At 45.7% G+C, this 14983-nt stretch overlaps 1 protein-coding gene across 1 annotated transcript in view; it reads right to left on the bottom strand.

The window, feature by feature from the left end:
• Positions 1–14983, bottom strand: part of LOC147442130 (syntaxin-132-like) — an 87961-nt gene that overhangs the window by 2503 nt on the left and 70475 nt on the right. Inside the window, exons 7-9 of the mRNA XM_086528419.1 lie at positions 14654–14742; positions 14433–14506; positions 14299–14341 (exon numbers count right to left, since the gene is read on the bottom strand). Of these exons, the coding sequence (XP_086384545.1) occupies positions 14299–14341; positions 14433–14506; positions 14654–14742 (206 nt within the window). The remainder of the gene's footprint in view (positions 1–14298; positions 14342–14432; positions 14507–14653; positions 14743–14983) is intronic.

The following is a 14983-nucleotide window of genomic DNA, read 5'->3' on the forward strand; positions in this document are numbered from 1 at the left end:
GCCTCTTAGCACCTCATTATACCTCTCCAACAGCCCCTACAATCTCCCGTCACCTACCCTCCCAGCTGTGCCCCGAATTGCCCTATTGTATGCTAGGAGGTGGGGAGAGTATGGACACTATCAAGGTTTTCTGAAGGCTCCCCTCCATGCCACGATTGCCTATGAGTCTAAAAGACTGGCCAAAGAAGCGCCCTATTCTAGCCCAGCTACAGTGCTGGTAGTCTCTACAGCCAAGTGTCAACATATAGGATTGCCATGGACTAGAGTACCCACTCTAGACTGTTGGACTCGGTGGGCCTCACTAGTTTTAGATGAGCAATTTGGCAGGAGGTGGATAAGTGATACAGACCATCATCATGGCCTAGCACCTACCTTGTCTATCATCAGCCACATAGGCTAATGTGTATACAATGATGAAATATCTTGCACCGGTTGTAAGTAGATGAGGTAAACCCTGCAGTCAGGAGATACCAGTGGGATTATCATCAGTGTCAATTAGGTTGATCATTGAGTCTAGAGTCTTGAGTCACGTCTACCACGGCACATTGCCCTACACTATCTAGCCTTGACACCCCCTTGTCTCTGAGTAACAAGGTCAGTGGTCTGGAGCTGTGTGCGTTGCCAGCCAGTGCCTTGTACTTGGGTCTTTGCAGCGTATCAAGGTGTGGTTGAGCGGTTTACGTGTCTCTTGTATAAGCTTTATCTCTATATCCGTATGTTGAGTCTATGGCTTCGGTTCTATGGTTCAGTACAGTTTGAGTTATCATATATACACTACACACTAGTGAGCACTCTGAGTGAGGCTCTGAGAATACTGCTCTGAGACTACCCACTAATCCAAATTCCTCTGCTACATGTGCTCTCATTTTTGGCACACTTGATGGAACCTTAACCAAAGTCTTACTTGTGCTTGCTTGCTCGAGCTGGTGGAATAGCTCATCTCAGCCAGTAGTCAAATGGGCGACCAATCCACTGTAACCAGTCTACTAGTCCAATAGTCCAAGTGGGTCTACTGTCTACATGGTTTAGCTTGTCTACTACTGTTGAAGCAGGTCAAGTACCACAGTTGGCATATTTCACAGCCCTAGGCCGAGCGGGTCGATCTATAGTGTGCTCATGGATGACCCATATAGCCGCCGAGTGCCTTTACCCCACCGTCTCTTGCCGCTCCCTCACCTCCCACAGCTTCGCCATCCACTCCTGCTTTTGTCCAACGTCATACACTCCTCGCTTCATACCACTGGACGCCCCTCGCTTCACACCACAGGATACCCCGCTTGACACCCCTCTCTTTGGAGCACAGGATACCCCTAGCTTTACACCAGAGGAGACCCTTGTTGAGACCCCTGTGGTTCCCCTCGCTTTCACTGCAATCAGCCGCAGGGGTACTCTTATATCATAGACGGGTCTACCAGACATACAGTTGGATGAGAAATGAAATGATATATTGACGTCTTCAAAAGGCCAAAAGACTTATGAGACCAAGCTGTTACAACATAGTGAATCTAATACCATGTCCGGAATCAAAAAGAACTAAAACAAAAAATACAACTACTACAAGCTGGGACTGTATGGATGTGCCAGCAAATACAAAAGATGCCCACTACAATGTGTGGTACAACAGGGGGGGGGGGGGCGCGCAATATGGTAGAGATCCATCCTCATGTGCACTCTGGACGTCGAGAAAGTATGGCTCGAATCCTCTGCTGTAGTCTCCCTCGATACTGTGTAGCTCCTCTCCTCAATCGTGGTCATCTAGATCTCCCTAGCTCCAATGCTCGGTCTATGAGAATGCCAATAGTGGTAGTATGAGTGCGGGTAGAGCTCTGCAATGGTGGCTGCTCCTCTGGGTGTCCAATATCTAGTGTAAAGAAATCTGTAATCTGTCTCTAGGACTGTCTCTCTCCAACTCTCCTCAGTAACGTGTCTCTATGCCTGTGTAACTCAAGTAGATACAGTCCAAGACATCTCTGATCCTCACGCATGACCCTAGATAGAGGCCCAAAACCCTCTCTGAATAGACAATGAAAACGGCCTTGTATCTCATAGTACACTGTGCAATGACATATGTAATGTAACTCTGTCTCTCGCTCTAGATGACATAAGCGGCATATCCTGCTATTTGCTGGTATCCCTCTGAATCTGCCAGTCTTGCAGACAAGTGGTACACCCAGTTCACAAAGAATGTCACAAACTGGTGACGTGGCTGCCCTGTATACACACACCCTCCCCGCATGGACAGCCCCCGGAAGATCCGTTGGATGATGACGTGGCTGCACCATACGGATAGGCCCTGGAAAACGCGGAATTGCTGACATGTGGCAGGCTGTACAGACGTCCGCTTTTTGCGGCGTAGTTTACGGCAGTTTTGACCCAGCTTTTTTTTTGGCTACGCAATTGGCAAGAGAAAGAAAGCTTTTGCTTTATTTTCCTAAGAGGCCTTGTGAGAAGAATGGCTATGCTTTATTTTTGAGATAGCTTTTGACTTTGAAGCTTTTGGGGCTCTGCTTTAGCATCCTTTGTAAACCCTTTAATTAAGTGGGCAGGCCTCCCACTTCTCAGAGCATCTGGACGCAGAGTCTGAGAGTGAGAGCCTCCCACTCGTTTGTACTTTTGCAACAGATTAATACAAAAAGAAATACCGAAAGGAGCGCCAGTCTTTGGGGCCAATATCTCTAGGCACGGAATTCCGCCGGGCCAGTGTCGAATCAATTGTGAACTGTGAACTGTTTTGAAGTGTATTCTTGTGGTGTCGCGGTAGAATCTCAACTTGGAGTGTCCAAGTCTGCTACAATGGTATCAGTGCAAGGCCGATTTCTCTTCTACGGGAAATCCAATCCTTTTTGCGCGGCACTTATGGCTTCAGACAGAGGAGATCAGTCGACTTCCTCTGCATCCGGAGATGCGGGAAGAGATCACAACAAAGATTCACGCGAGGAGTACGGCCCGCCTCGGCCTACTCAAGCGGAGATCGAAGATATGGAGCGTCGACGATTGATCGGCGATGCAACAAAGATGATGTTAAATTTTGTGAAGGATCCGAAATTTGCAAAATTTATGAGCCAGATCTCCTTCGACGAGGTACATGCACAATGGCAGCAGACCTCAAAACCACCCCTCAAACCGGCACTGAAAAAACCTCCTACTCCAAGGATGTACACAGAGCAAGAATTAAAAGAGGTGGTTGATGCACGAATTGCTCAGTTTTTTGACGCGCAGAACAAAGCAGAAAAGCACGACAAAAAGCAGAAGAAAGGCGCTGACTTCCAGGGTTATTTGGATAGTCAGTCTACATTTGCGTCAGCAAGAAAACAGAAGAAGCGTGTTTGATTTGAAGGAGTACCCTGTTCTTCTTCTTCTTCTTCTTACAGTTCTTCTAGCTCCTCTGACTCAAGCGAAGAAGACAGAAAAGGCAAAAAGAGAAGCGAAAAGCAAAGCTTTGGAAAGGGCAAGAAATAGGCAAAGAAGCCTAAATCTCGCCTAGTTGTTGACAGTTCTGCAAAGGACTCGTCTTTGGATAGTTCAGACTCTGACAACAGGAGCGTCTATGCAAAGAAGAAGAATTTTTATAAAGCCAACCAGTATGACTTTCTGGAAGATAAAAGCAAGAAAGTCAGAGAGTTTAAGGAAGGTGGACAGTCAATCAAATTTGACAAGTTTTCTGGTTATAGAGATGCTTCGAAGGCTTTGTCTTTCATATAGCAGTTTGACATAGCTTTCTCACGAGGGTGTTACTTAGAGCACTCCAAGATTCAGAGGGCTGTCTCTTACTTTAAGGGAAATGCTCGAACTTGGTGGTCCACGCTTCTATTAAACAAGACAACGCCAGTTAAATGGCTGAAATTCAAAAGGCTTTTTATTTCTTCTTGGCTGACTCGAGAGTATGAACGCGACATACGAATCGCTTGGAACCATCTTCGGATGACCAAGAAGGATACAGTGGACACTTATTGCGAGAAATTCTGGAGCTCTTTTCTACCCGCCTCTTCATTTAAGAAGATCTCGTTCAAAGAACAGATTGAGCGGTTTACCTTGGGTCTTCCTACAGAGATCCGAGAACAAAGTCAGCTTCCATTTAGGAATTGATGAGTCATGCGAAACGGGGTTTTGCCATTCACTGAGGTAGTTTGACCTACCCCACAGATGAAATCATGACGCAAAGGACCGAACAGACTTTGAAAAATGAAAGTAGAAAGAGGAAGAGCAACCTAGAAAAGAAAGAAAAGGATGCATGACCCAAACTCACTCCTCAAGAGAGAGCTCTCTACATCAAGGAGGGGAAGTGCTTTGGATGCGGGGAAATTGGGCATATCTCCACGAAGTGCCCTAAAAAGGCACCGAAAGAACAAAAGGACAAGGACGATGAAAGGCATGAGAGTTCGAGAGCAGCTGAGGAACGTGAAAGAAAAGGCAAGATGAAAACAAGACTGGTTCTAGATTGCGTGGGTACTGACCCAAGCACGATGGACGAGAGTACAGAACTTTGCCGAACTTGGGGCAAAGTAGAAGACCAAGAAGCCCTAATCTTCTTTGATGGAGGAGCCAAGGCCAACTTCATTTAACCTGAATTGGCGGCGCGGCTCAAGATCACACCCGATCGGATGGGACCACTAGCAGGGGCAGTTCTAGCGGCACCCGGCAGGGACGTAGCCATTACACCTGTCATTGGAAAACTTCAGTTGCATTGTCAGGGGTATTTGGGGCACGAGGACTTCTACATAATGCCATTGGAAGGTTGTGATGTCCTCTTGGGAATTCCCTGTACCACAAGAACAAAGTCGTGGTCGACTATTGAGCGAGAAAAGCGACTTTGACTACAGAGAAGAGCAGAACCATTATACTCGACGTAAAACGTAAGGGCAAGTCTGTCCCTATTGTATCGGCTTCAGCCATTTCAAAATTAATGAAATCCAATCTGTTTGTTTACTCGATCTTCTTGAGAGAGATGAATGATGAGAATAGGACAAATATGTCTGGACTTGATAAAGAACGCCAAGATTTTCTCCACACTCATGCCGATTGCTTCTCAGAGGGCCTGCCACGCGAGTTACCACTCGCTCGTCTTGAGGATCATACTATTGATTTGATACCTGGAAGCACACCACCGAACCGGCCACCTTACCGAGTGTGCCGAGCCCAGAACGAAGAAATTATGAACCAAGTAAAAGACCTCCTGGAAAAGGGTCTTGTCCAGCCTAGTACTTCACTGTACTGCTCTCCTGTGTTGTTGGTTTTGAAGAAAGACGGATCTTAGAGAATGTGCATCGATTATAGAGCTCTCAACAAAATCACCATCAAGAACAGATTTCCAATTCCTAGGATCGATGATATACTTGACCGACTACAGGGATCCTCGTGCTTTAGCAGGATCGACTTGAAAAGCGGATATCATCAGATCTGAATCGTGTTGAGAGATGTCTACAAGACAGCCTTTTGGACGACTTTTGGGTTATTTGAGTTTTTGGTGATGCCTTTTGGTCTAACCAATGCTCCTGCGACATTTAACCGGATGATGGATAGGATTTTTTAAGAGTATAGACTATTTGTTGGCACTTTCTTTGACGACATCATTGTTTTCTCCAAGGATGAGGCAGAACAGAGAGAACACCTGCTACAGGTCTTTCAGGCATTACAAGATCACAAGTTGGTGATTAATGCAAAGAAAAGTGATTTTTTCCTACCAGAGATACACTTTGTGGGACACATTGTCTCAGCAGCAAGAGTGCAAATGGACCCGGCCAAGATAGAGACTATCCGTGATTGGTCCGATTTGAAGCATGTCCATGAAGTTAGAAGCTTCTTGGGATTGTGTTCGTACAATAGGCGGTTCATTAGAAAGTTTGCAGCAGAGTTACCAGGGAACGGACATTTCGGGCCTTGGAACGCCGGAACGGCGTTTCGGCCGGCTGGGATTTTCTGGAACGCGTCGAAACGGAACGGCGTTCCGGCTGGAAACTGTCACCAGAACGGGACGACCGGAACGGGCTGGAACGGACCGGAACGGTCGGAACGGCCCCAACGGCCATAAACGGCAGTTTTTGAAATTGAAAAAAATGACTGTTAGGCAGCCAACGGCCATTTTCAGCAGTCAAAAAAGTATATAATGCCCCCCTCCTCCCCCATTCTTCACACACTCATCAAGCCTCAAGGCCCATTCTCCCTTGCTTGAGCCTTGCTCTCAACTCTCAAGCCAAGCTCATTCTCCCTAGCTTGCTCTCAACTCTCAAGCCATAGTGTGGCGCCGCAGCATGCCTCAAGGCTCAAGCTCTCAACCTCTCTCTCTCTTGGGCTAACTTCTAAGTTCTAACCCTCAACTTTCAAGGCTCAAGGCTCAAGCTCTCACGGAATCAAGCGGCAAGCCTCTCTCTCTCAATCCCTCTCTCTCTCTCTCAAAGTTCAAGATCAAGCTCTCTCTTTCACGGATAATCCATCATCCATGGCCTCTTCTTCTCGTTCAACCCCCTCCGTTCATGCGGGCAACACTCAAAAGGCGAAGGAATGGTCGTGGTGGGATTAAGTGACCTCGGAGGACACCTTGTCGACGGCGGGAGGTTCTCGTGCATGGGGATGCAAGCTATGCTCTTACACGCGGAAAGGGGGGCATGAAAAAGTGAGGGCACACTTTCTTCGAGTGCTGGGACATGAGGTGAAATTTTGTGCCAACGTAACCATCGAGAAGAGGAAGGAGCTCGAGGAAAAGGATCGGCAATTCAACCATAAAGCCAAGCCGGCACGCAAAGGTATTGATCCAAAGACCCTCATTTTCCCTTCTTCCTCTCTACCCGGTGTAGGTGTTGGTGCATCTTCAAAAGGTCCAATTCGTCGCCAAAAGACCCTTGCCACCTCTTGGGACCCAAAGAAGAAGGAAGAGGTGGATGCGGCCGTGGCCCGATTCTTCTATCACGACCATATCCCATTTGTCGCAGCGAGGTATGTTCATTGTTTTATGATTCATCAATCTTCTCTCTCATTTCTTCCGTTATCGTCGTTTCCACTTTTTTGATACTAACCTCTTCTATGTTTGGTCGGAGTATTGGAAAGTCATGGTGCAACGGATAGGAGAGTATGGCACCGGCTATGTGCCGCCATCTTCAGAGGCTCTCCGAACCACCTTGCTCGATCGAGAGAAGGCTATCGTGGAGCAAGCAACCCTCAACATTCAGCGTCTTTGGGCAAAACATGGCGTTTCCCTCATTGCTGACGGGTGGAGCGATACAAGGAAGAGATCTATCCATGGTCTCGTCGCATACTCCAGTGGAGAGATGTACTTTGTGCACTCTCATGATGCCACTGAGAGTGGCAAGTCCGCCGATGTCCTCTCTGCAGAGTGGACAGCGGCCATAGAAACCATCGGTGAGCAACACGTGGTGGCCTTTGTCACAGATGGGGAGGCATCAAACAGGGCAGCAGCAGCTATCATAGAGGGCCACTATCCGCATGTGACAGTGTGCTTTTGCATGGCACACTGCTTGAACAACCTTCTAGAAGACATCGGCAAGCTAGACTGGATTGCTCCAGTCATTGCTGATGCAGTGAAGATGGTTACTTTCATCAACAATCACAACTTGGTTCGGAGTGAGTACCTCAAGAGGTCGGGCGGCAAAGTGCTTCTAAAGTATTCAGATACCCGCTTCGCATTCAACTTTCTTCTTGTACGCAGGCTGTCTGAATGTCAAAATGCGGTCCGACAGGTCTTCATCAGTGATGAGTTCACCACCTCCCCCTATGCAAAGACAGTTGCAGGGATTTTGTGCAAGGATAAGGCAGAGGATCTTGAGTTCTGGAAGGAGCTCAAGAGTCTAGATGCACACATAAAACCGGTGGTTCATTTGCTTCGAGTTCTGGATGGCATGGATCCTTGCATTGGCAAGATTTATGAGGCAATGGACCGCATGATTGAGCAGCTTGCACAGCTTGAGCCGAACGCAGAGCGATATGAGGAGATCCATGCGCTTTGCAGCTCGAGGTGGAATTCATATGCCTCTCCTTTACACGGGGCAGCGTACATGGTGGATCCAGAGTTCCAAGGTGCAGGGCAAGAGACAGATAGGGAAGTCATGAACCAATTTACAGAGATCTTAAACAAGATGGTTCTAGACAGAGATGGGCGACGCATTGTCAGAGATCAGCTGAGACAGTACAGAGAGATGCGGGGGTCATTTGGCAGTCCAGATGCTCAGATTGATCGCAGGAAAATAGGTTCAGTGCTTTGGTGGGAGGACTATGGCTATGATGGCCCTGAGCTTCAGAGATTGGCGATCCGTATTCTCAGCCAGTCAGTTAGTACCTCATGCTTGGAGCAATTGTGGAGTACCTTTAGCCACATTGCTTCCAAGAAGAGAAATCGGCTTGGAGTGGAGAAGGCTAATGATCTTGTCTTCGTCAGTGCAAATTTGAAAATGCTTTGCAAGAGTACAGACAAACAGACAGATCCTTTTACACAGTGGGAGATGGAGCAAGAGGCTTCTCAGGCGGGTGGAGATGCACATCTACCAACACCAGGTACTTCATCTGTGGCTGAGATCGAGCCGGACCTAGACCTCGATGATGAGGAATGGGAGGATGTGCATGATTTACAGCCGGCTACTACGGATTGGGAGGCCTCTCAGGCTAGTGGCTCTTGAGTCTTGAGTCTTTGCCATTTATCCACCTTTTTGTATGGCTGCTTGAGCCTTGCCCTCTTTGCCATTTGTAGCTACTAGCATCTTTATGGTATTTGTCACCTTCAGTCTTTTGGTATTGTGGTCACTGAAGTCTGGTTTGAACTTTGCCCCCCTTTGGTTTTTTTGTAGCACCTTGGCCGCTGGCGGCCCTTGAGGCTTGTTACTATGTTAGCCATAATTAATTCCAAAGTGTTATCTCTGACTACTACTCTTGCAATTATTTGAGAGCATTGTGTATGTACTATGGGCATTGTGTTTGCTCATTGTTGTTCATCTGGCTATGTACTCTGGGCGCCTCACATCCCAATCAAGTCATAATAAGGTTAAATGGTCTTCGAATCGTGTTTTTGTGGGTATTAGAGTCAAAGGACTCTAATACTACTTGTATTCAAACACATAACGCTAAAAAAAATAATATTTGGGTGTTTTTTTAGCCTGCCGTTCGGCGTCGTTCCCGTTCCGGGCCCATTCCCGTTCCCCTGTTCCGCAAGGAGGCCCGTCGCCGTTCCCGTTCCGCGTTCCGGGTAACTCTGGTTTGCAGAGGCTGCTTCTCCTTTGCATATCTTGACACAGAAAGGAGTCCCTTTCTCGTGGGGACCCACAAAGGTGACTGCCTTTCAGACTTTGAAAGAGAAATTGACTACGGGACCAGTTTTGACTTTGCCAGACTTGCAGAAGTCATATTGTGATGCTTGTGGTCGTAGTCTAGGTGCGGTCTTAATGCAAGAAGGCCAGGTCATTGCTTACGAGAGCCGATTGTTCTCAAGGCCGGGATTGACAACACAGATTTATAAGAAAGAGCTTTTGGTGGTTATCCATGCTCTTACTCAGTGGCGACATTACCTATTCGGAGCAGATTTTACTATCTTTACGGACCATCAGAGTTTACGCTACTTCTTGTAACAGAAGCAGCTCCCGGAAAAGCAGATACGGTGGGTGAACATCTTGTCACAATTTCACTTCCAGATTGTCCATGTGCAGGGACAAAAGAATTTGGTGGCAGATGCTTTGTCTCGAAAGCCGTTGGTTCTGGCTATTTCCGCGATACATCATAGGAGCTTCGAGGATATGGTCGATCAATATGCCACAGATACAGATTTTGTAGACATTTTCACACGGATACGGAATGGGGAGACAGTAGCGGGATATTCCATTCGGGATGGCTACTTGATGAGGAAAACCAAGTTGTGCGTTACACAGCCGTTGAGGGAAAAGGTTATGACCGAATGCCACTGTCCACATTTTATGGGTCACCGCGGCATTGCTACCACCTTGAAAGGGGTAGAGAGATACTTCTTTTGGCCGAGACTCAAGAAGGATGTGGACGAGTTCGTGCGCAATTGCTTGGTATGCCAAAAGGTCAAGTTTGACAGGCATAAAGCACAGGGATTGTTACAGCCTTTGCCCAATACCCACCCGCCCCTTGGAAAGTATTGCAATGGATTTTATTTTTGATCTCCCGAGAACACAGAGTAGTCACGATGGTATCTAGACTGTTATTGACAGATTTAGCAAGCAAGCTCATTTCATTCTAGTGAAGAAAACAATCAAGCCGGATCACTTAGCAAGACTGTTTGTGGCCCAGATCTTCAGATTACATGGCATGCCCGAGACGATTGTCTCCAATAGGGACCCCAGATTTACAAGTTTGTTTGGAAGGCTATTTGGGAGAACATTGGCACGCGGTTGCAGTTCTCGTCATCTTTCCACCCGCAGACTGATGGGCAATCTGAGATTGCTAATTCAATGGTACTAGATTTATTGAAGTCTTACATCTCGGATCAGAAGACTTAATGGGAAAAGTACTTACCTTTGGTGGAATTTGCCTACAACAACACGGTACACTCTTCAACGGGAAAGGTGCCCTTTGAGATTATTGAAGGTGCTCCGAAGGTTCCACCCTTCCTAAGCACGAAAGATAGGATTTTTGAGGCCGATGAGTACACACATGACTTGGACACGGCTTTTGCCAAGGTCCGCGAGGCTTTGTAGAAATCTCAAGAAAGACAGAAAAAGGCAGCAGATCGCCATCGTCGCGATTTGAAACTGAAGGAGAATGATTGGGTGTGGGTGCTCTTACATTTTGAGAAGGCACGCTTGAGAAAGAAAAGGGAAAGGAGAGGCTTTTTCCAAAGCTTAGTATGCAATACTACGGACCTTTCCAGATCTTCGAAAAGATAAATGATGTCTCCTTCCGACTGAAGCTGCCCGGAACTTGGAGGATTCACAATGCATTTCATGTGAGTCTCTTGAAGCCTTTTAAAGGCGATGTGCCCGAAGATGGGGAGCCTGATCAGCAACCCGAAGTGGAAGAAAACGAGGAGATCCTTGTTCCAGAACAGATATTGGCATATAAGGACAGAAAGATTAAGGGTAAAGTGAGAAGGCGGTTCTTGGTTAAATTCAAGAACTATCCTACATTGGATGCGAAGTGGATGGAGGAGGAGGACCTAGCAGATACTCCTTAGATTGTGAAACTTTACCTTGAAGCTTTTGGTTTAGCATAGTCTATTCCAAATGGAACCCCGAATTCAGCTTGGCCGGATATCTGATGCAGTGGGTTTGCACAAGAGGGGAGTTACTTCGCTCCTTTGTCAACAGATGCCTCGATTTTTGATACTAGAGTCATTGATGTTTCTTTGAGCTTCACGGGTACTGAGAGCTGACAGTATTCTGCTGTATGACTTTATGAAATGGAATTTTGGAAAATATGATACTGAGTTGTTTAAGTGCAGGAACTGATAGACGAAATGACTGCAGCATTTTGGTTTGAATGATCTCAATAGACATGGTTGCAATAGGGATTAGTCAATCGGGCGTCTCTGAGGTCCTGAGTGATCTAGATGCGATTGCTAATTGCATTGCCGATAAATCACGGTCTAAGATCCGAATGAATGTTGAATGTGATTTGTCATGTGATGTCCTGTGATGTCAAGTGATGTCCTGTGATGTCATGTGATGTGACTGTCAATTGGTACATGTGTTCCTAGTGCGTAGGTACTAACAGTCAGTGTCTGCTATGACAATTTATGGCTTTTGTCGGTTTTGCAGGCGTAATCGATGGCGTAATCAATAGGGGGTATGTCACAAACTCGTGACGTGGTTGCCCTGTATACACACACCCTCCCAGCATGGACAACCCCCGAAAAATCCGTTGGATAATGACATGGCTGCACTGTACGGACATGCCCCGAAAAACGCGGAACTGCTGACACGTGGCAAGTTGTACGGACGTCCGTTTTTTGCGGTACAGTTTACGACAGTTTTGGCCCAGCTTTTTGGCTACGCAATTGGCAAGAGAAAGAAAGCTTTTGCTTTATTTTCCTAAGAGGCCTTGTGAGAAGAATGGCTATGCTTTATTTTTGAGATAGCTTTTGATTTTGAATCTTTTGGGGCTCTGCTTTTAGCATCCCTTGCAAACCCTTTAAATGAGTGGGCAGGCCTCCCACTTCTTAGAGCATCTGGACGCAGAGTCTGAGAGTGAGAGCCTCCCACTCGTTTGTACTTTTGCAACAGATTAATATGAAAAGAAATACCGAAAGGGGCGCTAGTCTTTGGGGCCAATATATCTAGGCACGGAGCTCCACCGGGCAGTGTCGAATCAATTGTGAATTGTGAACTGTTTTGAAGTGTATTCTTGTGGTGTCATGGTAGAATCTCGACTTGGAGTGTCCAAGTCTGTTATACGAAGAACCATTTTGCAGACTCGAACACACCAGAAAGGGCTTTTTGTGTTGCCTTCCATCATGGGGACTATCAACAACAAGCTCTCGATGAGTGGGAAAACCTCGTACTACAACCAGGGGAGACTGTTGCAGAATTGATGACAAGGACCAAGGCTTTGGTGGAGATACCTGTTGATGATGCTAGCATGGAGAGCTTAGTGGAAAAAGTGGTTATGGATCAAATTGAAGATAAAGCCAAACTGCCTCAGCAACTTGGAGATTTTATGATGAACTCCAAGGCATCTCAACAGAATGTAGAGAATACCTCAAACCAGACTCCACTTTAGATGAATTTATTGTTGCAGCCACAAAGACAGAAGCGGCTAGCAAACTCTTCAAAGACCTCTTTGGAGCTATGCCATAATGCCAGCCACGGTCTTTCTAGAAGATGCCTCTGATTCTTTGGTTTCGTTGCATAAGGAACTCGAGGCGCTCAAGCTGCAACGAGCTTTGGAAGAAGAAAAGTCTTCACTTAATGCTATCAAGCAAGACGAGTCCTCTCAACAAGACATGGTGGAAAAATTGAGGCGGGTACTGTAGGAACTCAAAGCACAACATCAGTCTAGGACCCACCTCAAGAATGTCCTCAGAGGGCCTACTGCCATTGTGTTTGATTTGAATCAATCGCTTCAGCACAGTAGTGCTTCCCAGTGCTTGACTGACCGTCAGTAGGACAGTAAGTGCATTAGTGGTGAGGAACCTGTGGACGGCTAAAGTATTCAATTGTCTTTGAGAGTGTTGTACAATGTTCTGCGGTACTGAACCCCCCCCCCCCTTGTAACTGAGTAACTAGCCTTGGTCTGGAACTAAGTGTGATGCCTGTTACATCTCCATTATCGTTCTTCTGAGTGCTTATGTCTTTTGTGAACTTGATGGTTGAAGATCTTGTGATTTTGTTATGTTATGCTTATTTCTTCCATCTTATCTTGTAGAGTGAGGGCACTTTAGAGCATGGTACACAGAATTCTGGTACTTAGACCGCAAAAAACATCACTAAAGCTTTGGGTCTTTAGGATTAGCTCAATTGTTGATCAACATGTCCAACACTCGACGTTTTATGCACTGAAAATGCTTTGAGAAATGGAAACTTGCTACATCATAGACCGTCACAAGAGCTTCATGTCGCAAGAGCTCATAGACCTCGTAAAATGGAAACTTGCTACATCATAGACCGTCACAAGAGCTTCATGTCGCAAGAGCTCATAGACCTCGTAAATAAATTGTGTCAAGATCTGTACAAACAGCTGCTTGGCATAGTGGTGCAAGTGCACAAATCACCTTATGCTTATGGGCAGAATTATGGTAAAGTCTTTATTGGAGCATCTCACACTTTCGAGGCACCAGCTTCTGGTACCAAGTTTCATGGAAATGGGGTGTGCATTTCAGTTCTTCTTTGGGAGAGGACTGTGCCTATGGTCATGGCACCCCTGTGGCAAACAGAGCTATATGATATGTTTCTCTCACAACATACTCTCTCGACATCCAGAGTGCAGATGAGGATGGTAGTAGTATTTTTGTTCTAGTTCTTCTGTACCCAGACACGGTATCAGATTCACTAATTTGTAACAGATTGGTCTCATAGGTCATTTTGGCCTTTTGAATACGTTAATATAACATTTCATTTCATTTCACTATGCTTATGCATTGATTGGGTTCAGTACTGATGCATGGCTAACATTGACCTTCTGGCAGGTATTCGGTTTGTAATACCAGTTGTGGACTCTAGAACAGTTTGTGGGGACTCTTAGCATGCAGAGTCTTTTGCAGATATTAGATCACAGGGTCAAGAACCAAGAGAGAAAGTATGTGTCGCCCCTACATGTCTTACAGAATGATGTCATCCCAGTATCACATCATACATAGTGCTTTTTGGCATTATATCATCTGAAGAAGAAAAGATACCAGCTGACCTGAAAATCCTTTAAAAGGTTTTGCAACTTTCTTTTCAAAGATCTGTTTCAGACCAGAAACAATTATCGGTTCAGGCTTTTGAAAATTGCCAATGTTAATTGAAATACAGTTAGTGACAATAAAAGAACCTTACAAAGTCAGAGAAACTCTAGAGCGATCAACACTGGTGCCTTCTTCACAACCAGTTTTTTTTCGGTTCACAATATTCTGCAGAGACAGTAGTTCTAAGTAAGGCTTCACAGAGCACACAACAATCTTTCAATACTCCTGTATGCATTTCTGGCACATTAAACACTTAGGCAGATCCTGACATTAAGAACAATGTACAAAAATTCTAAGTTTGAGAGATTTTACTTCTTTATCCAACTTCTCTAGTTTTTCTTTCACAATTCTTGTTATTTTGATAACTTCATCTACATGAGCCTCCATTGTTTTTTTCATCTCTGCAAACAGACACACCATAGTTTTTCCATATGCCAATCAAATATCAAACTCAAAACGAGTATGGCAGTGTAAATCAAGTATTATTTCAAGCCTTGAGGTGAACGATACACAACCCGAATTTTTCCCAAAATCTGAAAGATAATTTCACAGATAATCATGACAATATGCAGTACTGAAGAGACTTACACCATAACACACAAAATGATTCATGATTGATGAAGGATTAAAAAAACGTCTGAA

Source organism: Adiantum capillus-veneris, chromosome 14 (assembly GCF_014529385.1).
Source record: "Adiantum capillus-veneris isolate H3 chromosome 14, ASM1452938v2, whole genome shotgun sequence".
NCBI lineage: Eukaryota > Viridiplantae > Streptophyta > Polypodiopsida > Polypodiales > Pteridaceae > Adiantum > Adiantum capillus-veneris.